General features: G+C 41.9%; 1 protein-coding gene across 5 annotated transcripts in view; it reads right to left on the reverse strand.

The window, feature by feature from the left end:
• LOC149845609 (putative triglyceride lipase) overlaps positions 1-22,850 on the reverse strand; it is a 269,765-nt gene that overhangs the window by 232,879 nt on the left and 14,036 nt on the right. For all 5 annotated transcript variants that reach the window (XM_089995863.1, XM_089995861.1, XM_089995860.1 and 2 more), the window contains exon 5: positions 17,969-18,038. In XM_089995863.1, the coding sequence (XP_089851989.1) occupies positions 17,969-18,038 (70 nt within the window). The remainder of the gene's footprint in view (positions 1-17,968; positions 18,039-22,850) is intronic.

A 22,850-nucleotide genomic window follows, 5' to 3' on the forward strand; every position in this document is an offset into this window, starting at 1 on the left:
TACACTAACATGAACAACATCCATAATATGAATTCAATTAACTAATAAATACACAATTTAGGATGTCGTTTCAACATAAGCAACGAATATAAAACATGATGGAAGAGTAAGCAATTGTCTCTTTAATGACTCCCATACAGTGATACCTAACTGTTCTAGTTAGTGTTTATCTTCTCTTATCCCGCGGGTACACACGGGCCAAGGCAACCATCATAGAAGAGAATGTCCGGGGGTATATTATTCAGGGTTGTTTTCTTAACCCGAACACTCTAACTGTGACTGAAATCCCAAGGGAGCGGCCAGTGACCGAGAGAAACTCCCAAAGGCCAAAACCAAAACAGGATGCATCCCTCACTTCTGCAGAAGAACAAAAGAACTACCACCTAGGATAAATTGGTAGTCTGGGTCCCCCAACTCTGAGGACTGGGACCAACGAGTCGCTTTACGCTCGAAACCAAAACACGTGTCCCCAGAGTTTTGTACCACTTACCCTCTCTAAGGTAAGCCCAAGAACTGGGTGGGTTAATCTTTTCATTTAATTTATTTCCCGAAGTACAGGGCATTTCCCCAACTTCTTTCTACTACCATGGCAGTAGAATTCCCACCCTTAGTCAATTTACCCAGGGTATAGAGTCGTCTCAATCCTTTGTCATATTGATTTCATAACCCACCCAAAGTGCTACGGTGCCTTTAAACCAGTCAAGCACGAATGTTAAAATTTATGTGGGTATTAACCTTTTTAACTTGAGTGCCAAGGTAAAGCCTGCAAGTACCAGGCTTGGTGGTTCACCTGCCAGCCTTAATCCACAAACAATTACACATAAATGAAAATTTACTCTTATTCATCAATCACTACCATGGATTTCTTAAACTAAAAGAGTGATTACAACTCTCTTTGACTTGCATGATCATTAACTTAGTTCGGCCCTTTATAAGGACCAATGGTGATAAAATTTACTAACATGATGATTGGCACATTCACAAACCACTATGGATAATTCATTTATAGGAACGTAAGATTCCTATGCATACTATTTACAACATGTAAAAAGGGAAGTATGCATCCCCTAAAGATCTTGAAGTATTTACAATTGTTGAAACTAACATATGCAGTGTTTATAGCCAATATGCCAAAACATAACCTTTTGATGTGCATCACAATGCAGGCCGAAATTAATAGAGTCTCTAATCCTATTTTGCCTATCTCAGTTATACACCACAGGAAATTCAAGGTACTAGATCACCCAATCATTACAATGTATATTTTTTTTTTTGAATAATTAAGTATAGCATAGCATGCTGGGTTACGCAATAGACCAATAAATCCAACTAGACACTGTTCAGCCATATTAATTTAAGTATCATTTAGCATTACAGTTCACTAAAATACAGCATGTACAATAGCTATCGGATCAGCCAATTATCGTACTAAGTATAGCATAGCATGTTGAGTTACGCAAGAAACCAATAAATCCAACTAGACATTGTTCAGCCATATTAGTTTAAGTATCATTTAACACTACAGTTCACTAAAATATAGCATGTACAATAACTATCGGTTCAGCCAATTACCGTACTAAGTATAGCATAGCATGTTGAGTTACACAAGAAACCAATAAATCCAACTAGACATTGTTCAGCCATATTAGTTTAAGTATCATTTAACACTACAGTTCACTAAAATATAGCATGTACAATAACTATCGGTTCAGCCAATTACCGTACTAAGTATAGCATAGCATGTTGAGTTACACAAGAAACCAATAAATCCAACTAGACACTGTTCAGCCATCTTAATTTAAGTATCATTTAACATTTCAGCTCATTAAATACAATATGTTGTATTATGCTGAACAAAAACAAAAAAAAAACAACCAACAGCTAAACATTCCTCCATGGTGTGATCAAGATACTCGGCTGGACCCAAAAACAAAAGCAGCTATCTGTTAGGTTCTCCCACAAGTTAAATTAGTAAACTCAATAACTCCTACACATATCCGTACACACAGTAGTAAGACATTAATGCTACCCGTAAAGAAACTATTAATTGAAGGCATGCGGTATTCATTATTCAAGTATCCAAAATGATTTCAGCTATGATTCAACGCAATATCAGACCTCATTTGAAACAGTCATACACATTTGAGACTTGAAAGGATTGCAAAAGACCCACAGACTCTTAGTTAGGGCTTTCAATACCAAGGTCAAGAAAAACCTAATTCAAACTAGGGTTTTCGATTAAAAAGGAGATAGATTTTTCCATCTAAATCTCGGTCAAAGTAGCTAATTCGAGAATGAAGGATAAATCTTCAAGCAAAACACCCAATCCGTTAAAAACAAAACAGTCTCCCCCAATCTCCGATCTTATTAACTGTCTGGCAACAAAACCCCCCTTTAAATCAGTCGATTTGGGTTTTAGACAACCCGCACCCCACCAACCCATGATTAACCTGAAACAAAATCACAGAAACCCTACCATTATCCGGCGAGGGTGTTGCAGCATCCACGAGAGGGGGTCGGTCGGCTTCTCCCGGCAAATGTTTCGAACAACAGGCCCGAGCTCGGAGGCGATTCGAACGAGAGAGAGAGAGAAAGAAAGAGAGAGTGGGATTGAGAGAGAAAGAGGTTCGGGGGTCCCCTTTTGTAGGAGGGTGGCCACCCGAAAAGGAAGGAAGCTCCTTCCCCCGGCGGCTGCGATCTCCCCCAACTCCCAGACTCCTTGCATGTTAGGGTTCCATTGAACCCTAACAGGTGATTTATCGGGGGAGGGGTTTTTCCCCCCCTTTGTTGTTGTTTTTTTTTTTTTATCGGGTTGCCCCTCCTTTTTAACCCTGTTCCTGTTTTCCCTTTTTACAAGGTGTGGGTCGGGTCCGGGTCCGACCCGCGACCCGCACTCGGGATCCAACCACGTGTTGGATCCGGGTCTTATTTAAAGATGTGGACCCATAGTTGGGTCCAAATCCCACCTAATAATCTATTTATATATATATATATATATATATTATTTATTTTCTTATTCATGTATATATAGATATTTAATAGGTTTATATGTATAAGGGTATCACTTAAGTATGGTTCTGGATCCGAAACTTGGATCCATGCCCAATTCAACCTATTTTACGCATAAAACATTAAAATTTTTAATGGAAAATTTTGCAGTTATTACAAATACACTTAGCATAATTTGTAATATTTGCATGCATAGCCTAACCAATTTATTTTCATAAACAGAAATTTTGGGCCAGTCCATACCAAACTGCATATATATTATATATATATATATTTTTTTTTGAAAGGGAGGCTGATCCAGCACCCAGCCGACAGACAGTCGGCTGGGACTCGGCTCCAGCCCAGCTGACTTAGTCGGCTGAGCTTGGCAGTCACTATACACGCCCAGCTGGGCCAGTGAGCACCCTGCCAAGGCCTGGCAGCCAACCAAGTATCACTCGGCTGGGATGCTAGCTAGCCCAGACCCAAAAAGAAAATTTTATCATACCAGGCTTTGGGAGCCTGTTTCAATCCATAGAGAGCCTTTCGAAGACGAAGAACTTTATTTTCAGGAATCTTCATGCCTGGTGGGGCATCCATATATACTTCTTCGTTAAGATCACCATTTAAAAAAGCATTTTTCACATCCATTTGAAAAATGTTCCAATTTTTAATAGATGCAATAGTAATGAGACATCTAACTGTAACCATTCGGGCTACAGGAGCAAACGTTTCTTCATAATCAATTCCATACTCTTGCCCATACCCTTTAGCAACTAAGCGAGCTTTATACCTTTCCAGGGATCCGTGGCTTTTAGTTTTAACTTTAAAAACCCATCGACAACCTATAGTTTTCTTTCCCATGAGTAGAGTTTGGAAATCCCAAGTTTCAGCCCTTTTTAGAGCACTAAGTTCATTCTGCATGGCTTCTTGCCATTCTATACATTTTTTAGCTTCTTCAAAATTCCTTGGCTCAAAATAAGAATGAATGGCACTAAAGACAAGCCCTATACCGGGGGGAAAAAGAATCAAAAGAGACAAACCGAGTTGGCGGTCTTCTATTTCTCTCAGATCTTCGATGATCGAGAGTAGGTACAAGCTCACTATATTGGTCAATGGCACTTCTAAAGGTGCCTTGGTTTCTACGGGAGTAGGTTATCGGATCACTTGAAATCCTGTTTTCTTGATCATTGAGAGGGTTATGTTCTTTAACATCACCATCCTCATCGTGGTTTGATGATACATCATCATCACTAGATATATCATCGTTACTAGCCAATAAATCAAAAAGGAATGAGTAATCAAAATTTTCTTGTTGAGAAACATTTTTTCAAATCCACTCTCATTTTCTAAAAACGTTACATTTCTAGAAACATATAACTTATCATCTCGAAGATCATAGCAACGAAACCCTTTTTGAGTTTCGGAATACCCAAGAAAAGCGTAGGGGATAGCTTTGGGAGAGAGCTTGTCGTTTTTATCCGTAAGTATAAAACATTTACATCCAAAAACACGTAACCTACTATAATCAGGTTCAAATTTATATAAGATCTCAAAAGGGGATATTTTTCCTAATATCCTAGATGGTAAGCGATTTATCAGATAAACAGAAGCGAGGGCTGCTTCAGCCCAAAAGTTCTTAGGAATGTTTTGAGAAATAAGCAGGGTCCTAGTGGTCTCAATGATGTGCCTATGTTTTCTTTCGGCCAATCCATTCTGTTGAGGGGTTTTAGGACAAGATCTTTGGTGAATAATTCTGTGATCCTCAAGATAAGTTTTAAATTGGTTGGATAGATATTCTCCTCCAGAATCACTTCTAAAAATCTTTATATTACTATTGAATTGATTCTTGATCAAGAGTGGAAGGTTTTAAAACATGTAAAAACTTCATGTTTGTACTTTAGGAAATATATCCATGAATATCTGGAGAAATCATCCACAAAAATAACATAGTAAGAGAAGCCTCCTTTTGAAGCAACAGGTGCGGGTCCCCAAACATCGGAATGAACAATTTCGAAGGTTTTAGATGAGAACATAGTTCTTTGCTCAAAAGGTAAACTTTGCATTTTTCCGAGAATACAATCATTACAGGAAAAAGAACTTTTACATAGATCCTTTGCAAAATGTAGATAAGATAACTTGGTGACATTAGGATGACCAAGTCTTTTGTGCCATATGTTTATATCTTTGTTTCGGGCAACATTACAAAAAGATTTTGGAACTTGGAGAGATTCCATATAGTATAAGTCTCATTTTCTAAAGCCTTCCCCAATCAATTTCCCGGACCGGCGATCCTGTATTAAACATTTGTCATATGAAAATTTAATATCGCAGCCATGGTCCGTGAGTTGAGAAACAGAGAGAAGGTTTAAGTTAAGTTTAGGTATAAATCTAATTTTTGGAATGAAAAAATCTTGAGTTTCAAAATTACCTATTCCTTTAATTTCAAGAGTGGTTCCATCCGCAGTGGAAACAAAGGATGGAGAAGCATGTTTTGAAAAATCGGAAAGTGAAAACATGTTTGGGGACATATGAAAAGATGCACCTGAGTCCAAAAGCCAAGACACTTTACCTGGAATGGAAGAGGTAGATACGGCGGCGCCGGATGTAGCTCCCTTGAGAAGAGGTTGAAGGGCCTCCACTATTTGATTCAACGAGAGTGACCCACTTGATGAGGCCTCTTCCTTTTGTGGTACACCGGTGGTGGCCATAGCTAGAAGTCTCTTCCATTTGGGACATACGGGCTTGATATGCCCCGGTTCCTTACAAAAGTGACAAATAGTCTTGCTATAGTCCCTCTTTCCTCTTTGTCCACCATCTCCTCCTTGATTTTGGAATTTAAAATGAGGAGGACGATAGGTCTTTACATTATTTCCGGGTCTTGATACGGCATTAACCTCATTGTTTTCTTCATGATTACAAGGAACCACAAGAACATTTGGTCCTTGTTTACATAAACTCATACGAGTTTCCTCACCACTTAATTTGGTGAGAACATCTTCAAGAGATGGCAGGGTAAATGAGGATAGAAGTGATGACCTTATTTGTTCAAATTCCGGTCTTAACCCATTCAAAAAGTTGAAGAACCGATCTTCTTCAAGTTGCTTGTGGCGGAGTTCAATTGCCTCTCCACTCCATTTTGGTTCAAGCATGGAAAGCTCATCCCAAATGGAGGAGAGGTCGGCATAATATTCCCTAATGGACATTTCACCTTGAGTAAGAGAGAGAGCCTTCTTTTGAAGGTAATACTTATGAGAAAGATCTCTTGATGTATACATTTTCTCGAGATAATGCCAAGCTTCTGATGCTTTCTTGAACTTGATAATGTTGGCATTAATCTTTGTTTCGACGGATGCGAAGAACCAAGAAAGAATCTTGAAGTTCTTCATTTCCCATTCGTCGTGCTTCTTGGAGTATTCTTCAAGAGCTTTGATCATTTCTTCTCCCTCAAGAATCTTGATTTCATTTCCGTCCATCATGGTTATTTTGGGTTCCGGTTCCGGAATTGAACCTTGCACATAACCCCATAATCCTTTACCTTTTATGTGAGCCTCCATGTTCCCGGCCCAAATATGGTAGTTGGACCCATTCAACTTGAAGCCAAGCGCGAAGTGAGACTCTTTTTCACCCATTATGGAGTAAAGAAAAGGAGAGGGAGGCGTACCAACACAATGCTTCAACTTCTAGCTTGCACAAGATCCTTCTAAAATATTTGAGAAGCGAGATCCACCACTTCTACTTCTAAGAATCCGAAGGCACGGTTTTCGAGGCACTTGAAAAAAGAAGAATCCCACGATCCTTGATCACCAATAGAGCTTTGATACCATGTGAAATTGTCTACGAAGAGACAATACGCATATACGCACAAATACTTTAGAAAAAGAAGTGCACAAAAGCACTCTCACAACACTTGAAAATACGCAAAAAGCGTATAAATAATAAACATGCAATAATGCATGTATTTCATAAAAAGCAAATGCTTGAGTCTCTCAAGCTTGGAGAATACAAAGGGGGAACACCCCTATTTATACAAGAAAGAAGGAGTGCAAGAGGGGGCTCCCCAAAGGAGTCGTTGGGGAGCTCCCAACGGTCACAATTGTGACCGTTGGGGGCTCCCCAACGACTCTATTGGGGAGACCCCCAATGCACTTTTTGAGAGTGCAAAAAAGAAAAAAAGAAAAACATAAAAGAATTACAAAAATAATGAAAAATTACAGCATATTCCAAATGGAATATGCGCAAAATGTAAAATGACAAGAATACCCTTTCGGGTAAAAAAGGAGAAAAATGTATAAATATATATACTTATATATAGAGATACGTATACATATAATATATGTATACATATCTCTATGTATATAAGTATATATATTTATACTTACAATATTGATTTTGAGTGTACATTTTAACATGAACATCCCATCGCGCTGTAAGTAAGTCTTTGATATTTTATAGCATGTTAGACTAAATTATATTCTTGTGTTATTCGTAGTATCGTTGGATAGATGGATCCGTTTACTGGTTCTAATGGTAGTCGCGGTAGGAGCACGCGTAGAGTACGTGGTCGTTCTGTAAGGGAGAGGGGCGGACATGAGATGTTCGGGGCTAGTTACTGGGCTAACCGCCCTCCTCTACCCATTTTTACGGATGAGCAAGGCTTCTCACTACCGATCGCCTACCAGATACCCTTGGCAGCAGCGTGGGCTGAGGTGCATGCTCGAGAAGGTGGTTTCGCGCCTTCACACTTTCGGGTGCACCATCAGACACCACAGGAGTCATCGGGAGATTTTGTTCCCCCTGGGTTAGCAGAGGAGTGTAGTTTCTGCGGAGAAACAGGGCACACCATGGATGCTTGCCTCCACAAGGCCGAGCATGACGGCAAGATCGCAATTTCGACTGCGGGCGAGCAACCGCCACCTCTGGCAGACCCAGTGGGCGGTGTATCACCCACATACACACCTGCGACGGATTATTCAGATTATAGTCTTGGCTCACCGGAATATACTCCGACGACGCCCCTTTACGGGCAGGAGCCCTCCTACGAGGAGCCACTTCCCTTCACCCCTAAGTGCAGATTCAGGCGCACAGGCAATAGAAGGGAATATCTTAGGAAGTACTCTAGCCGTCCCTAAGGGGAGGTAGCACTTGCCCAGTTTTGTTGGAGTCTGTGAACTCATTTATAATTACGGAATAGAACTTTTGCTTATGTACCAGCACAACTGGATTCTAAATATTTGACTTTCGTAATAAAGATCTATGTTTTTGCCTTTGCTCCTATACTTATGCCTACTTGTACGTCTTCAGTATTTTTGACTATTTAATCTTGGTTGCTTTTTAAGGATGGCGGGAAACTCAAGCCACAGCATGGCCGATGAGTTGCGTGAGCAGAGGGGATTCATGATGGATACCCTCAACTCCTTAGCTGAGGCGATTCGTAGCCAGGGTCGCCCCCATCAGGATCCGGGTTCCCTTGTTGGGAATGCACCAACTGTCACCTATGAAAAATTTCTGAAGCTGGACCCTCCTACTTTCTCTGGCAAGGTGGATCCTGACTTGGCGGAGAGTTGGGTTAAAGAGGTGGAACGGGTGTTCCAAGTGTTGTCCGTCCCTGATGATAAGAAGACGATGTTCGGGTCCTTTCGATTGAAGGACGACGCTCGCAAATGGTGGGACACGACCTGGGAGGTGCAGTTTCCGGGTGCTGAGGTAATTCCGTGGGAGGCCTTCCGAAGGGTTTTTCTCGGAAACTATTTCCCTCCTCATGCGAGGGAAAAGAAGAAGGTGGAATTTCTGGAGTTGTGCCAAGGCAGCCTAAGCCTGAACGAATATATCGCCAAATTTCAACGGTTGGAGCGCTATTGTCCTCACCTATTCGAGGCATAGGGTTCTCACCAGTATGCCCGCGACTTTTTCTGCGGCGGTAGCAGCAGCCACCTTACTGAACGAGGATTGGGAGCGTTCAAAAAGTGTGCAAGCCAAAAAGTCAACCGCGTTCGGTGGTGAGCAGAAGAAGACCTATTCCGGCGGCCCAGGGCAGCGACCACCATTTCCTGTGAAGACTGAGGAAGGGAAGAAACAGTTCCCTCCAGCGAAGCGCCAACGACAGCAGGGCCATCCACCGTCCAGGCAGCCGTCTAGTGATAACTGCCCCAGGTGCAAGAGGCCTCATGTGGGACAATCTTGTCCGCGGGACACTGGCGGATGCCTGTACTGTGGCAAGATGGGTCATTTCATACGCAACTGCCGGAAGAAAGCAGCAGATGACCTCAAGCGAACCGGCAACGTATCTCAACCCCCTCGACCACCTCATCAGCAGCAACAGCGAGCACAACCAAGCAGTGGCAGGGAGCCGGGTCGAGTTTATGCAGCCACGGTCGATCAATTGACCAAAGGGGATCTCGTTCAAGGTATCATTCTTGTTGCCGATCAAGCAGCTTTTGCACTCTTTGATTGTGGTGCTACACACTCGCTTGTTTCAGTAAAATTCGTAGAACAATTGCACATAACTGTGAAACCACTTGATAACGCTCTAGACGTGTATAACCCCGTTGGGAAGAACTCAGTTTGCACCACTTAAATATATATTTATCTATTTATTTCTAATATATGTATATGATAATATATATATATGGACCCGAATTGATATGGGTCCCGGATCCAAATCGTGGATTCCAGCAATCTATTATAGATCCAATATTAAAATTTTAATTAGATCCATACAACATTAGAATCTCCGAGGTCCAGGATCCAAAAGAAATATTGTGGGTCTAAACTTCGCATAAGCTACTACGGATCCCATGAAAGTGTTATAGATCCGATATTGAAATTTTCCTCACTAAAATCCGGTTTTAACATCGTGGATCAACTCCATTTGTCCTGGATCCAATATCCAATATGACCTTGATAGGGAGGATCCAATAATCAAAGATCCAATCCATTTGCTTAAAATTCCTTATTGGTTATCCACTTAAAATGTTTGAGATCTGTTAACTAAGATTCAAATGGAAAAATCGAAGTTCTGAACAGGGTATAAAGGTTCCAACATTGAAGATCCAAATAGAATATCCGATATCTAAATACAATTAACACATACAATAATAAAAATTATTTGATATTCAGTTCAAGAACATAAAATTCAAGTTTATTTATCGGATAAAATTCACGGGTATTACAAATAGGACGTTGCGGAGTTTGTTTCCTGATGTCTTACACCAGAGACCAGGTGAACTACTACAACCTTTAGACATTCCTGAGTGAAAGTGGGATGACATATCAATGGACTTCATCGTGGGTTTGTCGAGGACCCGTCGTTAGGATGATGTCATCTGAGTCATAGTAGACAAAATAACGAAGAGTGCCCATTTTCTGCCGATCAAGCTGAGCCAGAGTTTGGAGAGTCTCGCAAACTTGTATATTGATGAGATTGTTCGACTTCGCGGGGTACCACATTCTATAGTGTCAGACCGAGATCTTCGCTTCACATCTCGTTTCTGGCACCAGTTGCAGAAGGCTTTGGGTATCACGTTGAAGTTCATAATGTCTTTTCACCCTTAAACTGACGGGCAGATAGAGCGCACGATCCAGACACTTGAGGTGATGCTTAGAGCATGTGTGCTGGATTAGGTAGGGGATTGGGACAGGCAGATGAAGCTTGCAGAGTTTTCATACAACAACAGTTACTATGTCAGTATTGGTATGGCTCTGTATGAAGCTGTATATGGTAGACCATGCAGATCTCTAGTGGGATGGGATGAGGTTGTAGCGAGAACAGTAAAGTCTCCAGAGGTGATCCATCAATATTCAGAACATGTGCAAATGATTCACCAACAGTTAGTTACAGCACATAGCAGACGGAAGAGCTACGCTGACCAGCGACGTAGGGAGCTTAGCTTTGTAGTGGGCGATCACGTTTTTGTTCGGATATCACCTACAAAGAGTGTTTTTAGGTTTGAGAAGAAGGGGAAGCATATTCCTATATACATTGGACCTTTTGGAATCCTCGAACGAGTTGACGAGTCAGCTTACCGAGTAGCACTTCAGCCTCAGTTTTCCCAAATCCACAACGTTTTTCATGTCTCGATGTTGTGGAAGTATATACCCGACCCCTCATATGTCATTCAATATGAGGTGATCGAAGTACAACCAGACTTGACGACGGAAGAGAGACCGGTGGAGATTGTGGATCGCCTGTAACGACCTCAACTCATACACCTTGAAAATGCGATTTTTTTTTTGAGTTGCGGAAAACTTCCCAGAGACCCGGGGTCTTTACAGTTCCAATTTCAGTTAGATAACCACACACCACAAACGAACTTACATTTATCATCCATAACCCACCAACTAAACTCTTTTATCGAAGAATCCATAATAGTCTCATACTCAAGTCAAAAGTGAAATAACAACTGCAGGAAATAAAAAGAACTAAAAGAAACAAAAGTAGAGCCACTATTTCCGTAAGTAAAGCAGTCTGAAGCAAATGTGCCCCTCGTATCCCCTCAGAAGCGAGTCGACTTCACTGATCACCTGAGTTGCGAAAAACCAATAAAAGTAGAGGGTCAGAAATCCGAAAAATTCTGCGTACAGGTTCTCCTAATGAATCAATTAAGAAAAAAAACATAAATAAGATTCATGTAATAGTTTATAGGGATACCGTTATAACCAATTCATAAGACAATTAATTATTCTTGTAAGAAGAAAATAAATATTAAGCATGAGAAAATATTAACTAAGCAATATAGATCCCAATTTAAGCAATAAGGGCATTTAACACGCTATAGAGAACGACAACATACAATCATCGTTATATAACAACTAAAGGAACAATCAAATATGTGTGATCTAATGCATAACAGGAATATGCATGATTTATATGCAATGCATGAACCTTTTATTATCTTTCGTTAAAGTTTCTCTTTCCATATGCATGCCCTATTAAATGCATACAATTTAAGTTCCTCTTTTTAGTTATTATTGCCCGCGGATACACCAAACGGGTAAAATCCCCAAGGTTAAGTTAGGTTCCCAGGGTAACTTAACAAAAAAAATGTATTTTATTACTGGGTCCCGAACTTAGCCCTCGACCGATATCAGCAAGCAGCACCATCCATCGGAACATTGAAAAATAGCATCCAATGTCAGGGACACCATGGAAAACAGCATCCACCGACGCCACTTTCTTGGTATACCAAAACAACAACAGTTGTGTCAAAACACACCACCCCAGGCAAAGTGGTGGACTCTCCCTAAACCGTGGACAGGAGAAGAACCTCAATATCGGGTTCAGGGGCAACAATACGCATACGGAGTTTTTGTATCCTCACGGTTTCCCCAAACCGCAACATCCAAGATTCCCACACTAAAGCGGGGACATCAAGGAGACATGAGTTACATTGTTCTTTACTTTCTTTTATCTTGTTATTAATTCATCTCTTTTATATTTGCAAATCAACATGCAAAAATTAATAACATAAGCTTGCAAAACAACATGTCAAGCTCTTCACGGGACCATAGTCCGTAACAACAAAGAACAGTGCGATAAAAACAATAATACCACTTCTGATTTGTGCAATGCCTCAAAATAACTAAAACAAAGAACAACTTGTTCTCGAGGCTCACCCAGCCCCTGATGATCCAATTGACCATCAATGCATTCACAAGCAAAAATCATCAATCATTATGCATTCATTCCACATCCCTTTTCATGCACGATCATGTACGTTAATATAGAAATGTGCATTAAACAACAATATCCTCATGCATGCGTATGAGTTCACATATTCATGTTAAATGTAATTCTTTTGCACAACCCGCAATTTAATCACACCTGTGGGCATTCTAGTAATAGTGCACGTGCCAAAAACATCATTTAATATAAACATAAACATATAGAGAGAAGGTTTACACCCAAAACTCTTCATTCATAACATGTATTGGAATTAGCACTTGTGTTCATGACCACAAATCTGAAATCTATCATGCAAACCAAGGTAAAATTTCATATTTGAATGTCAGGTATGCATAATCATGTATGTTGTATAATCACAATAGATTGCATGTATATTTCAATGCAAGATCTCTTTACACGTACACATACTTGTCAATGAACTATGTTCTTTTTTGGAATAACCCATGCATATATATATATATATATATATATATATATATTTGTTAGAACAAGGATCATACAAGCCGAAAATCTTTAACTGGAAAAGATGCTATACACAAAGCATCAAAATATGCTAGTTGGATCAACAGGTTAACCCAAAGGTTTAGAAATCCAAACCTAAGTTGTCTGGCAATATCTCCATAAACCAACGATTTCACTGATGGATTTCGCTACTAGCTATATGCAAAAGGTTAAGCATCAAAGAAGTAATAAAAAAATGGAGAGAAAATCTTGACTACTTAACCTATGATTTAGACAAATATTACTCTCAGGCTACACTAGCTGAGGACAACTTAGTCTACTTAGCAACACAGATGACATGGCCAATCATTTCCAGTGAGTTAAGAATCAAGAATTATAAATTTTGTTCTGAGTTTGGCTTGGAACCAGATCCAGCCACAGATCATCATGAAGTACAGTAGTGAAGTACCTATTTTCTACTGTGAATTAAAATTTCGAAGCCTTTTCACAATTTATATGCCTGTTGGAATATGAAAAAAGGTCCTATGCAGCAAAAACAACAAAAGTTAGAGCTTGAGTTAGTTATCCATAAATTTTATTGTCTTGAAGGATTCATAGATCTTGGAATAATAAACACTGAAACTAACATTTCGAAAGTTTGAGAAATAAAATCATTAAGTGGGATCACCAGAAATTTCTACCCACACATACAACACGTGCACAGTACACAACCACATGACTACCCATGGAAAACTGGAAATACTAAAATTGCCAACACTTGATGCATTTCAGATAAAACTCGAGTATTCTGAAACACCTATCCTCAATACACAAATACACCAATACTATGTATGGCTGAAACAAACTGGTCACCAAGACTTAAAATGATATACAGTTTGTGCACATGATGCCTAGTTAAAACATGAGAAAATCCCATTCTTAACATGCATTGAAATACACACAGTTAATGAAATCTGGGAATTTAGGAAACACACCACATGTATCTATATAAATAAAAAAAAAAAATTTTTTAAGAACAAGTGGCCCAGCCAAAACTGGGTCTAGCACACAGCCAGACCCACCCTGCCGACCTAGTCGGCTAGGTCAGGTACTCAGCCCAGCCGACTGACTGCCTGGGCCCTAACATGAAAATAAAAATTTATTAACTGTTTTTTTTTTTAGAATTCACAGCAACCGAAATTCCCCAAATCTGTCGATTTGGGAGTTACGGAAACCCAAAGCAAGCTTGACAATAATACATCTGTAAGAACACTGAAACCCTACCAAACTATTGCATGGGATACAAACCTATGTTCCCATTCTTATTTGAAATCAAAAGAAAACTCGTACCTTTGAATCAGTGTTTGGGGTTGCTGTTGTGAGAGAAGGAGGTCGTCGGCAGCGGTGGTCCTGCTCTCGCGCACGCAAACAAGAGGGAGAGAGACGTCAAGGAGGTCGTTGGTTGCTGGTGACAGTAGCTAGGGGACTGGCTTCGTCAGCGGTTGTCGCACGCAAGGGAAAGGACGGGAGAAGGGGGGGGAGTGAACGAGAGAGATGAGAGGCAAAGACGAGGAGGAGAGGTGTGGGAGAGCGAGACTCGAAGACACCCCCCCCCTTCTTGTAGGAGAGTGCCCGAAAAAGGAGGAAACCTCCCCGGCGGCTGTGAATCGCCCCCCCTCTCCCCCTTTGCGAATTTGGGGTTTTGTTGTGTTAGGGTTCATTCAGAACCCTAACTCTTCGTTTTATCGGGTGTAAGCCCCCTTTTTTTCGTTACTTACCTCCTACGAGGGAGGCGCGGTCCGGGTCCGAGACCGAGACCCGGGATCCAGACATAGTCTGGACCCGCGACACCCCATTGCGGTGTGGATCCGTGTCTTACCTGCAATGTGGATCCACAAGTTGGATCCAAATGGATCCAACTGTGGATCCCCTGCACTAAATTTATATATATATGACATTAATTATAAATGTATATGCTCCTTTATGGGTCCTGGATCTGAAATACGGATCCTAGGCCCATTTTGCACATTTTGCATTATTTTATAAAAACACGAAAAAAAATTTGTGGTTATTACATCGCCAGTAGAAGATACTTCGCAGTTGGATGATTTCGTTCGTGAAAGTGCGTTGGCAACATCATGGGTTGGACGAGTGCACTTGGGAGCCTAGGGCCGATATACGTGAACACTACTCACACTTGTTTGGTATATCATAATTTCGTGGACGAAATTCTTTAAGGGGGTAGGGATGTTATATCTAGTAATTTTTCCCATATTTTTCAACTCGAAAGTGTGAATTTTAATTTGATATTAATATAAATATATATCAAAATTTACTGGAAAATCGTAAGATATGGGCTAACGCCATAGGGTCCTGGACCTCGTCCAGGGCCCATTTAAGATATTTAATGATGATTTGTAAAATAGGTGAAATTTATTTATTAGCAAAATTCAGGTTAAAATTAAGTTAAATTCAGGCAAAATTCTAGAGCGAAATAGATCTAAGACCATAGTTAGATCTATTTTGAACCGTAGATCTCGTAGGAGATTTGATTTGTCAAAATCGAACGACTGTTAGTTCAAAAAATGCAATTTTCTAAATTGACCAACCTCTGTTTTTGGGTCTTTTTAGGTTTGGATCGCAGTTGACCCGCTCTTTTTGCATTTGATTAATGTTCATATGGATCTGGACTTAGTCCAGGATCCATATTGACTAGAGCTTTGAATGGGTCAAGATCCTAATTTGAGATGGATATGGATTTGGATTGTGGATCCAACTTAGACCCATAATCCATCCATACTCCTTTTTAAAACTAAAGAAATTGAATTTAAACTTTAAAAACATCAAAGTTAATTTTGTAATAGAAGAGGTGATAAGGTAGAGTTCCACCTTGGGTAGAACTCTACCCAAATCATACAATCTAGAAGGTGATAAGGTAGAGTTCTACCTTGGGTAGAACTCTACCCTAATCATGCTTATCTAGAAGACTAGGGGGGGCGTCACCCCTTATAGAGGAAGCCTGTATAAAGAGGAGAAACTAACCCTCCTCTCTCATAATGTGTTGAGAGAGAGAGAGAAGGTGCATCGTGTGCCTCCTCAATGTTGCCTCCACCAACTTCTTCTCCTTCGTCTTTAAATCTTTGAGATTAAAGTACGGGATTCTCTCTATTCCGATGGGTGGGAAGATCTGTGTGGGTTGAATCAAGTATAGGTTTGTAGAGGAATCAAATGTACATATTTTTATACATAAATCTGGAGCCATGATTTATGGGGTCGATTTACTCTTTTTTAGCATATATATATATATGTGTGTGTGTGTGTGTGTAGTTAGATCAGCCATTGATTCTTTTTGGCATAAACATGATTTCTGACCTGCGTGTTATATTCTGCGTGTTTTAAAACTGAAATCTGATCTGCATGCTATATTCTGTGTGTTTTAAAACTGTAAATCTGAATCGGCGTGTTATAGTTGCATGTTTTAAAAGAGTAAATCTGTTCTGCGTGTTTGCATGTTTCAAAACAGTAAGTCTAATCTGCGTGTTATAGTTGTACATTTTAAAACAGTAAATTTGATCTGCGTGTTACAGTTGCATGTTTTAAAACAGTAAATCTGATCTGCCTGTTTGCATGTTTTAGAACAGTAAATCTGATCTGCGTGTTTGCATGTTTTAAAACAGTAAATCTAATCTGCGTGTTATAGTTACATGTTTTAAAACATGTTGTTGACAGCATGTTGCAGTGCATAATGATGCAGCGACAACATGATGTTGACAGTGTGTTGCTGCTCACACAGTTGTGTAGCGACAGCATGCTGATGATAGCATGTTGATGTTTATATTTGCGCAGCAACCGCAGGATTAAGTAAGTTTGCTATGTAACTGTGTGTATGTGTGTGATCAAATGTGTATTCTTTTTTGCATTGTGAGTGTGTTGGAACTGCAACCAAAACAATTAAAAATGGGATTTTTGTTGAAATCGAGAAATCTGAATGGGTTTTGGTTTTTGTGACTTCATTCATTCACTGCTAGGAGTATGCAATAGTGATTATGCATTATGCATTGTAGACATGAGATTTTATGTGTGTGCGTGAATTATATTCACTATAATTTTGTAATGATCTGATTTATTCATGAGTTTGTTTAGTGGTTGTTGTGAGGACCACTGATGGGCCTACGGAAGCTAGAGGCATGTGTTGCCCAAAGCTCTACTGAAACTACTTGTGCATTACAAAATGATTTTTTTCTGAAAAAGTATTGTTTTCTGAATAAATTACACTGTTAGATTTTCGTTGTTGCATGATGATTTGCAAAACAATTGTTCTTGCGTAAAGAACTTCAAATTAATTGAATATGGCAAAAGATAAACTAGAGCCAGTTACAGTTCTCAAGGACAAAAACTAGAGATGGCCTCTTATTTTGTTCAAACTGTTCACTCCATTAGATCCAATTTTTTCCATTAGGCTTTCATTTTCTAAACCTGCTCCTGCATGTCAAAAATAAAACTTTCACCTGCATTTCTAGTAAGCTTGTGTTCCATGACAACATTAAGCATATTGAATCTGACTGAAACTTCATCAGAAGAAATGAATCAGGGTTTCGAAAAAATGCCTACAAGGTTAAGCCTTCACCAGTATGAATATAATAAGTTCACTAATTGAGTGTTCAACTGGCACTAAATGATAATTATACGCAGGTTTCATTGATTCACTAAACTTCACAACAGCAGGATATTAAACGTACAAATTATCCAAATGAGAGTGCACTCCTCCATCAGGTACATAAGAAAAAAGTCAAAAATAAGCATACAAGTGCAATTTCAAAAGAATGTATTAATCTATAAAATAAAATCACACACCTGTAAGCTCTTTATAGGAGGAGTCTTGATATTAATACTAAATTTCTCATTCCAAATTGGCTCTTTTGTCCTGTCATCATCCAATTATGAAAGTGAATGGTCACATGCAAGCCGAGATGGGATTATACCAAAAATGTCCTACTCAATAAGCAGATATAATGTTCTCACTCCTTAATTATCTGAAAAAAAGTATAACAATAACATAGATTCAGTTCATTATTGACAATTTATAATAAAAATTTACTCTATTATCTGCATGGAAGATGACAATCTCCTGTACATGTCAAATCATAAAAAAACTAAAATCAGAATGAGGAAGAAAAAGATATCATGATTTAAGTCAATAATTCCTTGCATCATAGGCATCTTTGAGAAAAAGGAAAGAAAAATCACGTGTGACAGTGACCACCGGCTGGGAATGACATCAGGTTCAATTCCAGGATGAGATAGTTTGGACGATAGATCACCCCCTGTCCAGTCCAAAGCGAGTTCTTTTTCATAAGAGATGCTCTCTATCCTATCTAACAAGAGAAAGGAAAGTTGGTGGTGAAAGATCAGCTAGAGCCAGTGCAACAGGTTTTACACATCTCCAAATAAGATTAAGGCTGAACCGCCTTACTCCATACCAGCAGGTCCAGCACCAAATGGGTGAACAGCAATGATGCAGAGCAGGACTGGGTCCAGTCTACACCGAGTAACCCAGGCAGGGAACTGGGTCTGCACCGTGGGATTGGGGATCGGACCCAAGTAGTGGATCTGATCCAAAGTTCTGTACTGAGACACGGAGAAGAGGTCCCTCTTGGTACCTACTCCAGACAAGCACAGAGAGTACAGGCCGGGACGCCCCCGATCCAGCAACACTCAAAAGTCGTCTCGGGTCCGGGACCGGACCTGATACCCGGATCCAACTGCAGCCTTTAAATACCCATCTTAGGGTTGCGTGCAGTGAAGATGAAAATTTAAAACAGCTTCCTTTGTTATTTTTCCCTGCAGCCGCAGGTTCCTTGCTGCTGTTTTTTTCGTTTTATTCCTCTGGCATTCTTATTCCATTTTGCTTATGTTTTACTGTTAGATTATTTGTTTCCCTTGTTTTCAAATGTAAGCACCATCATTAATAAATAAATCGTGCTCGGATTCATTGATCCGAGTCATCTCTTTGGGGTTCAACGTTGCCATTGCGTCTGTCCGAGCTGTATGATTGGGCATTGGAAGGAGCAGCCACCGTCAATCCATTAGCGCGATGGTTGCGGTTCTCTCACTGCATCAAAGTGGTATCAGAGCCCAGGGTTTTCCTCCTTCGACAGCGACATGGGTCAAGAGGCAAGGAGTGATCCGGCGACTGGAAAAGAATGGGAGGCGACCGGCAGCGAAGACCCAATGGCGCAGTTGATGGCCATGATGACCAAGGTTCAAGAGGGTATGACGCGAGTAAGCAAGGATATCGTTGGTCTATCGAAGCGTATGGACGGGTCGAGGCACAATGGGTGCGCTTGAATCCAAGGTGGATGCGCACACAATACAATTGAATCAGTTAGGCGCGAGCGCGATTAACCTTGTTGATACTACCATCGTCGATCCGGCCCCAGTGATGCTCCAACACACGGTGCGACGAGAAGGCATTGAGGAAACCCTGCACAGGGATACAGGTTGTGGCAGTTCTCCCCATCCGGTACCTCTCCTCCATCTCGAATCAGCAGTGACCGCAGGTTGCCCATGTTCGGGTACACCCCAACTGAATCGCCAAGGGGCGCAGCTGGTCCCTACGACTGCGTCGCAGGCCAGGTCTGAGTTGCAGGACCACGGCGTTACGTTGGGTCCTGTCCCAGGCAGGGGCCCGTGGCCTCGCACCATGGGGATCGCGCCGCAGGCGGGGTCGGACCTGCAGGACCCCAGCGTCCCACTGGGCCTTGCTGGGGACCCGGGTACCTCTGTCCGACCCGAGAAGGCAGTATCTTTCCCCCTTGAACCCGTGCGTGGGAGCCATAAGGCGGCAAACCCACGAGCGGGAGCAGGGGGACCCGTGTGGATGGGTCCGGACCCGAGTTCCTGAAAATGGGGCCCGGGTCTCGAGGACCATCCTTTGGGTCCTCGGGAGCAGGTCCGAGCTCCGAAAACCCCTACCCAGCCTACCCAGTTGGGTTTGGTTTGCGGGTTGCCCCGAATCAAACCCAACCCATTATGTTTGAACCCCAATATGGGTCCAATGCCGACCAAAACCCATATCGGACCCGAACGGAGCTCCAGCTTGAATTTGAGTCGGGTCACAGTCAGGCCCATAATCATGTGGATCGAGTTCAAACCAAGTCTGTTATCCACACAACTCGATCCCCGATCCAACCTACCCAAATCTGGGTCCGACGAGTAGCTTAGGACTGGACCCGATCCATATCCAATAGGGTGAATCAACCCAATATTATACCAACCAAACCCAATTCTCGAACCAGAACCAACCCATTAACCCATTCCAGATCCAAAACCCAATACCACTGTCCTAACCCGACCCATAACTGAAACCCATACTATCCAATTCCTACCCACCTAGAGCCCGAGACCCGACCAGCCCTTCCACCTATCGCAGGACCACCTGTCATACTGGTGCCACAACGCAGGCCGCAAATGGCGCCCCCTCACGAGCGAGCTACACAGAGACAGATTTCTGTGCAGATTCAGCAGGGACCAGATCGACCAGAGCACCGACCACAGGTCATCGGAGGTTCGTCAGCATCTATTACCAGGAGAGCAGCATCGTGGTGAAGGAGATGAGATCGTGATGGGTGATGATGCCTTCTAGAACGAGTACCCCGCAGGCATGGTGGAGGCCCATCAGCAGAGAGCACCAAAGCGCCCCTCCACGTACGGGGTGAAGCTGGGACTTCCAGAGTTCGCAGGCTGGTTCGATGCGGAGCAGTTCTTCGACTGGTCTTATGTCGTTCAGTTCTTCTTCGACTACTACGATGTCGTTGAGCACCGTCGTGTCTCCCTAGCCTCTACTCGGATGAGAAACCTAGAGCAGACATGGTAGGTTGAGCTGCAGAGGTCGAGGGAGCGGCAGGGACTAGAGCACGTACAGACTTGAGAGGAGATGCAGTGGTTGATGCAGTCTAAGTTCGTGTCGTCAGATCACGCTGAGAGGGCCTACAAGGAGTACCTGACCCTGCGTCAAGGCACCAGTACTGTGATGGAGTACACTGCTGAGTTTCATCGTCTTTCCCTACGAGTGCAGATCGAGGAGACCGCCCACCAGCAGGTCACGAGGTATATTTCTGGTCTTCGTCCTGCTATTTCTGACGACTTCAGTTACATCACAGTCGAGTCATTAGATCAGGCAAGCAGTTATGCCATGAATGTGGAGTAAAAATTGAAAAGGAGGCAGGAACATAGGACATTCCGTAGTGATCAATCCAGTCAACCCATGTTGAGTTTCCCAACCAGGGGAGCGAGCTCCCTGGGAAAGAAGACTCAAAGTCCACCCCTAGAGTCGACCTTAGCAAGCCCGATCAGTCCGGACCCGCGTACCACACCAGATCCAAAGGTAAGCCTAGTGAGTCTACCATTTGTTGTTTTAGGTGTCAAGAGTTAGGTCATGTTGCATCCAAGTGCCCCACTGTGCGCAAGAACACCCAGCTCGCAGAGGGCATTGTTGAGTCAGTGTCCGATAGTGAGAGTGAGGGTGAGTCGCTTGTTGAGGGGGATGAGGAGATGAAAGTCGCAGAGTTCGACAGCAGCATCAAAAATTTATTAACCATCTGTCATGTTTTGACCACATCCCGAGAGTCGGTCCTGACAAAATGGTTGCGGAATAATATTTTTAGAACTCGGTGCAACTGTGAGGGGCGCGCGTGTGATGTTATCATTGATACCGGGGCGTGCGAGAATATGGTGTCCGAGAGTGTTGTGTCCACCTTGAACCTAAAAGCGAAAAAATTGTCTCAACCTTATAAGATGGCATGGTTCAAGAAAGGGAACGAGGTACCTATCACCCTGCGTTGTCTAGTTTGGTTCTCCATGGGGGACCATTACCACGATGAAGTGTGGTGCGATGTGGCTCCTATGAGTGTGTGTCACATCCTTTTGGGACGTCCCTAGCAGTTTGACCGTAAGACCATCCATGATGGCCATAGGAACACGTACACATTTATCTTTAAGGGTCATAAGATAGTTCTTTTTCCCACCAAAGAGACCAGGTTTCCCCGGCTCGCAGGCCTATTTTACCGGTCTTACCTCCTTGAGTTGCCTGAAAATTGGCAGCTTTCTCCTATATTTAATGTATCTGATCTAAATGTTTATTGTGGAGACAACAAGTCGTCAGAGCCGACTTCTTCTCAACCAGGGGAGAATGATGCAGAGCAGGACTGGGTCCAGTCTACACCGAGTAACCCAGGTAGGGAACCGGGTCTGCACCGTGGGATTGGGGATCGGACCCAAGTAGTGGATATGATCCAAAGTTTTTGTACTGAGACGCGGAGAAGAGGTCCCTCTTTGTACCTACTCCAGACGAGCACAGAGAGTACAGGTCAGGACGCCCCCGATCCAGCAACACTCAGAAGTCGTCTCGGGTCCGGTCCGGACCCGATACCTGGATCCAACTGCAGCCTTTAAATACCCATCTTAGGGTTGTGTGGAGTGCTGATGAAAATTTAAAACAGCTTCCTTTGTTATTTTTCCCTGCAGTTGCACGTTCCTTGCTGCTGTTTTTTTTTGTTTTATTCCTCTGGCATTCCTATTCCATTTTGCTTATGTTTTACTGTTAGATTATTTGTTTCCCTTGTTTTCAAATATAAGCACCATGAGTAATAAATAAATCGTGCTCGGATCCATTGATCTGAGTCATCTCTTTGGGGTTCAACGTTGCCATTGCGTCTGTCCGAGCTGTATGATTGGG

This window comes from Nuphar pumila, chromosome 2 (assembly GCF_984573655.1).
Source record: "Nuphar pumila chromosome 2, dmNupPumi1.hap1.1, whole genome shotgun sequence".
Taxonomy (NCBI): domain Eukaryota; kingdom Viridiplantae; phylum Streptophyta; class Magnoliopsida; order Nymphaeales; family Nymphaeaceae; genus Nuphar; species Nuphar pumila.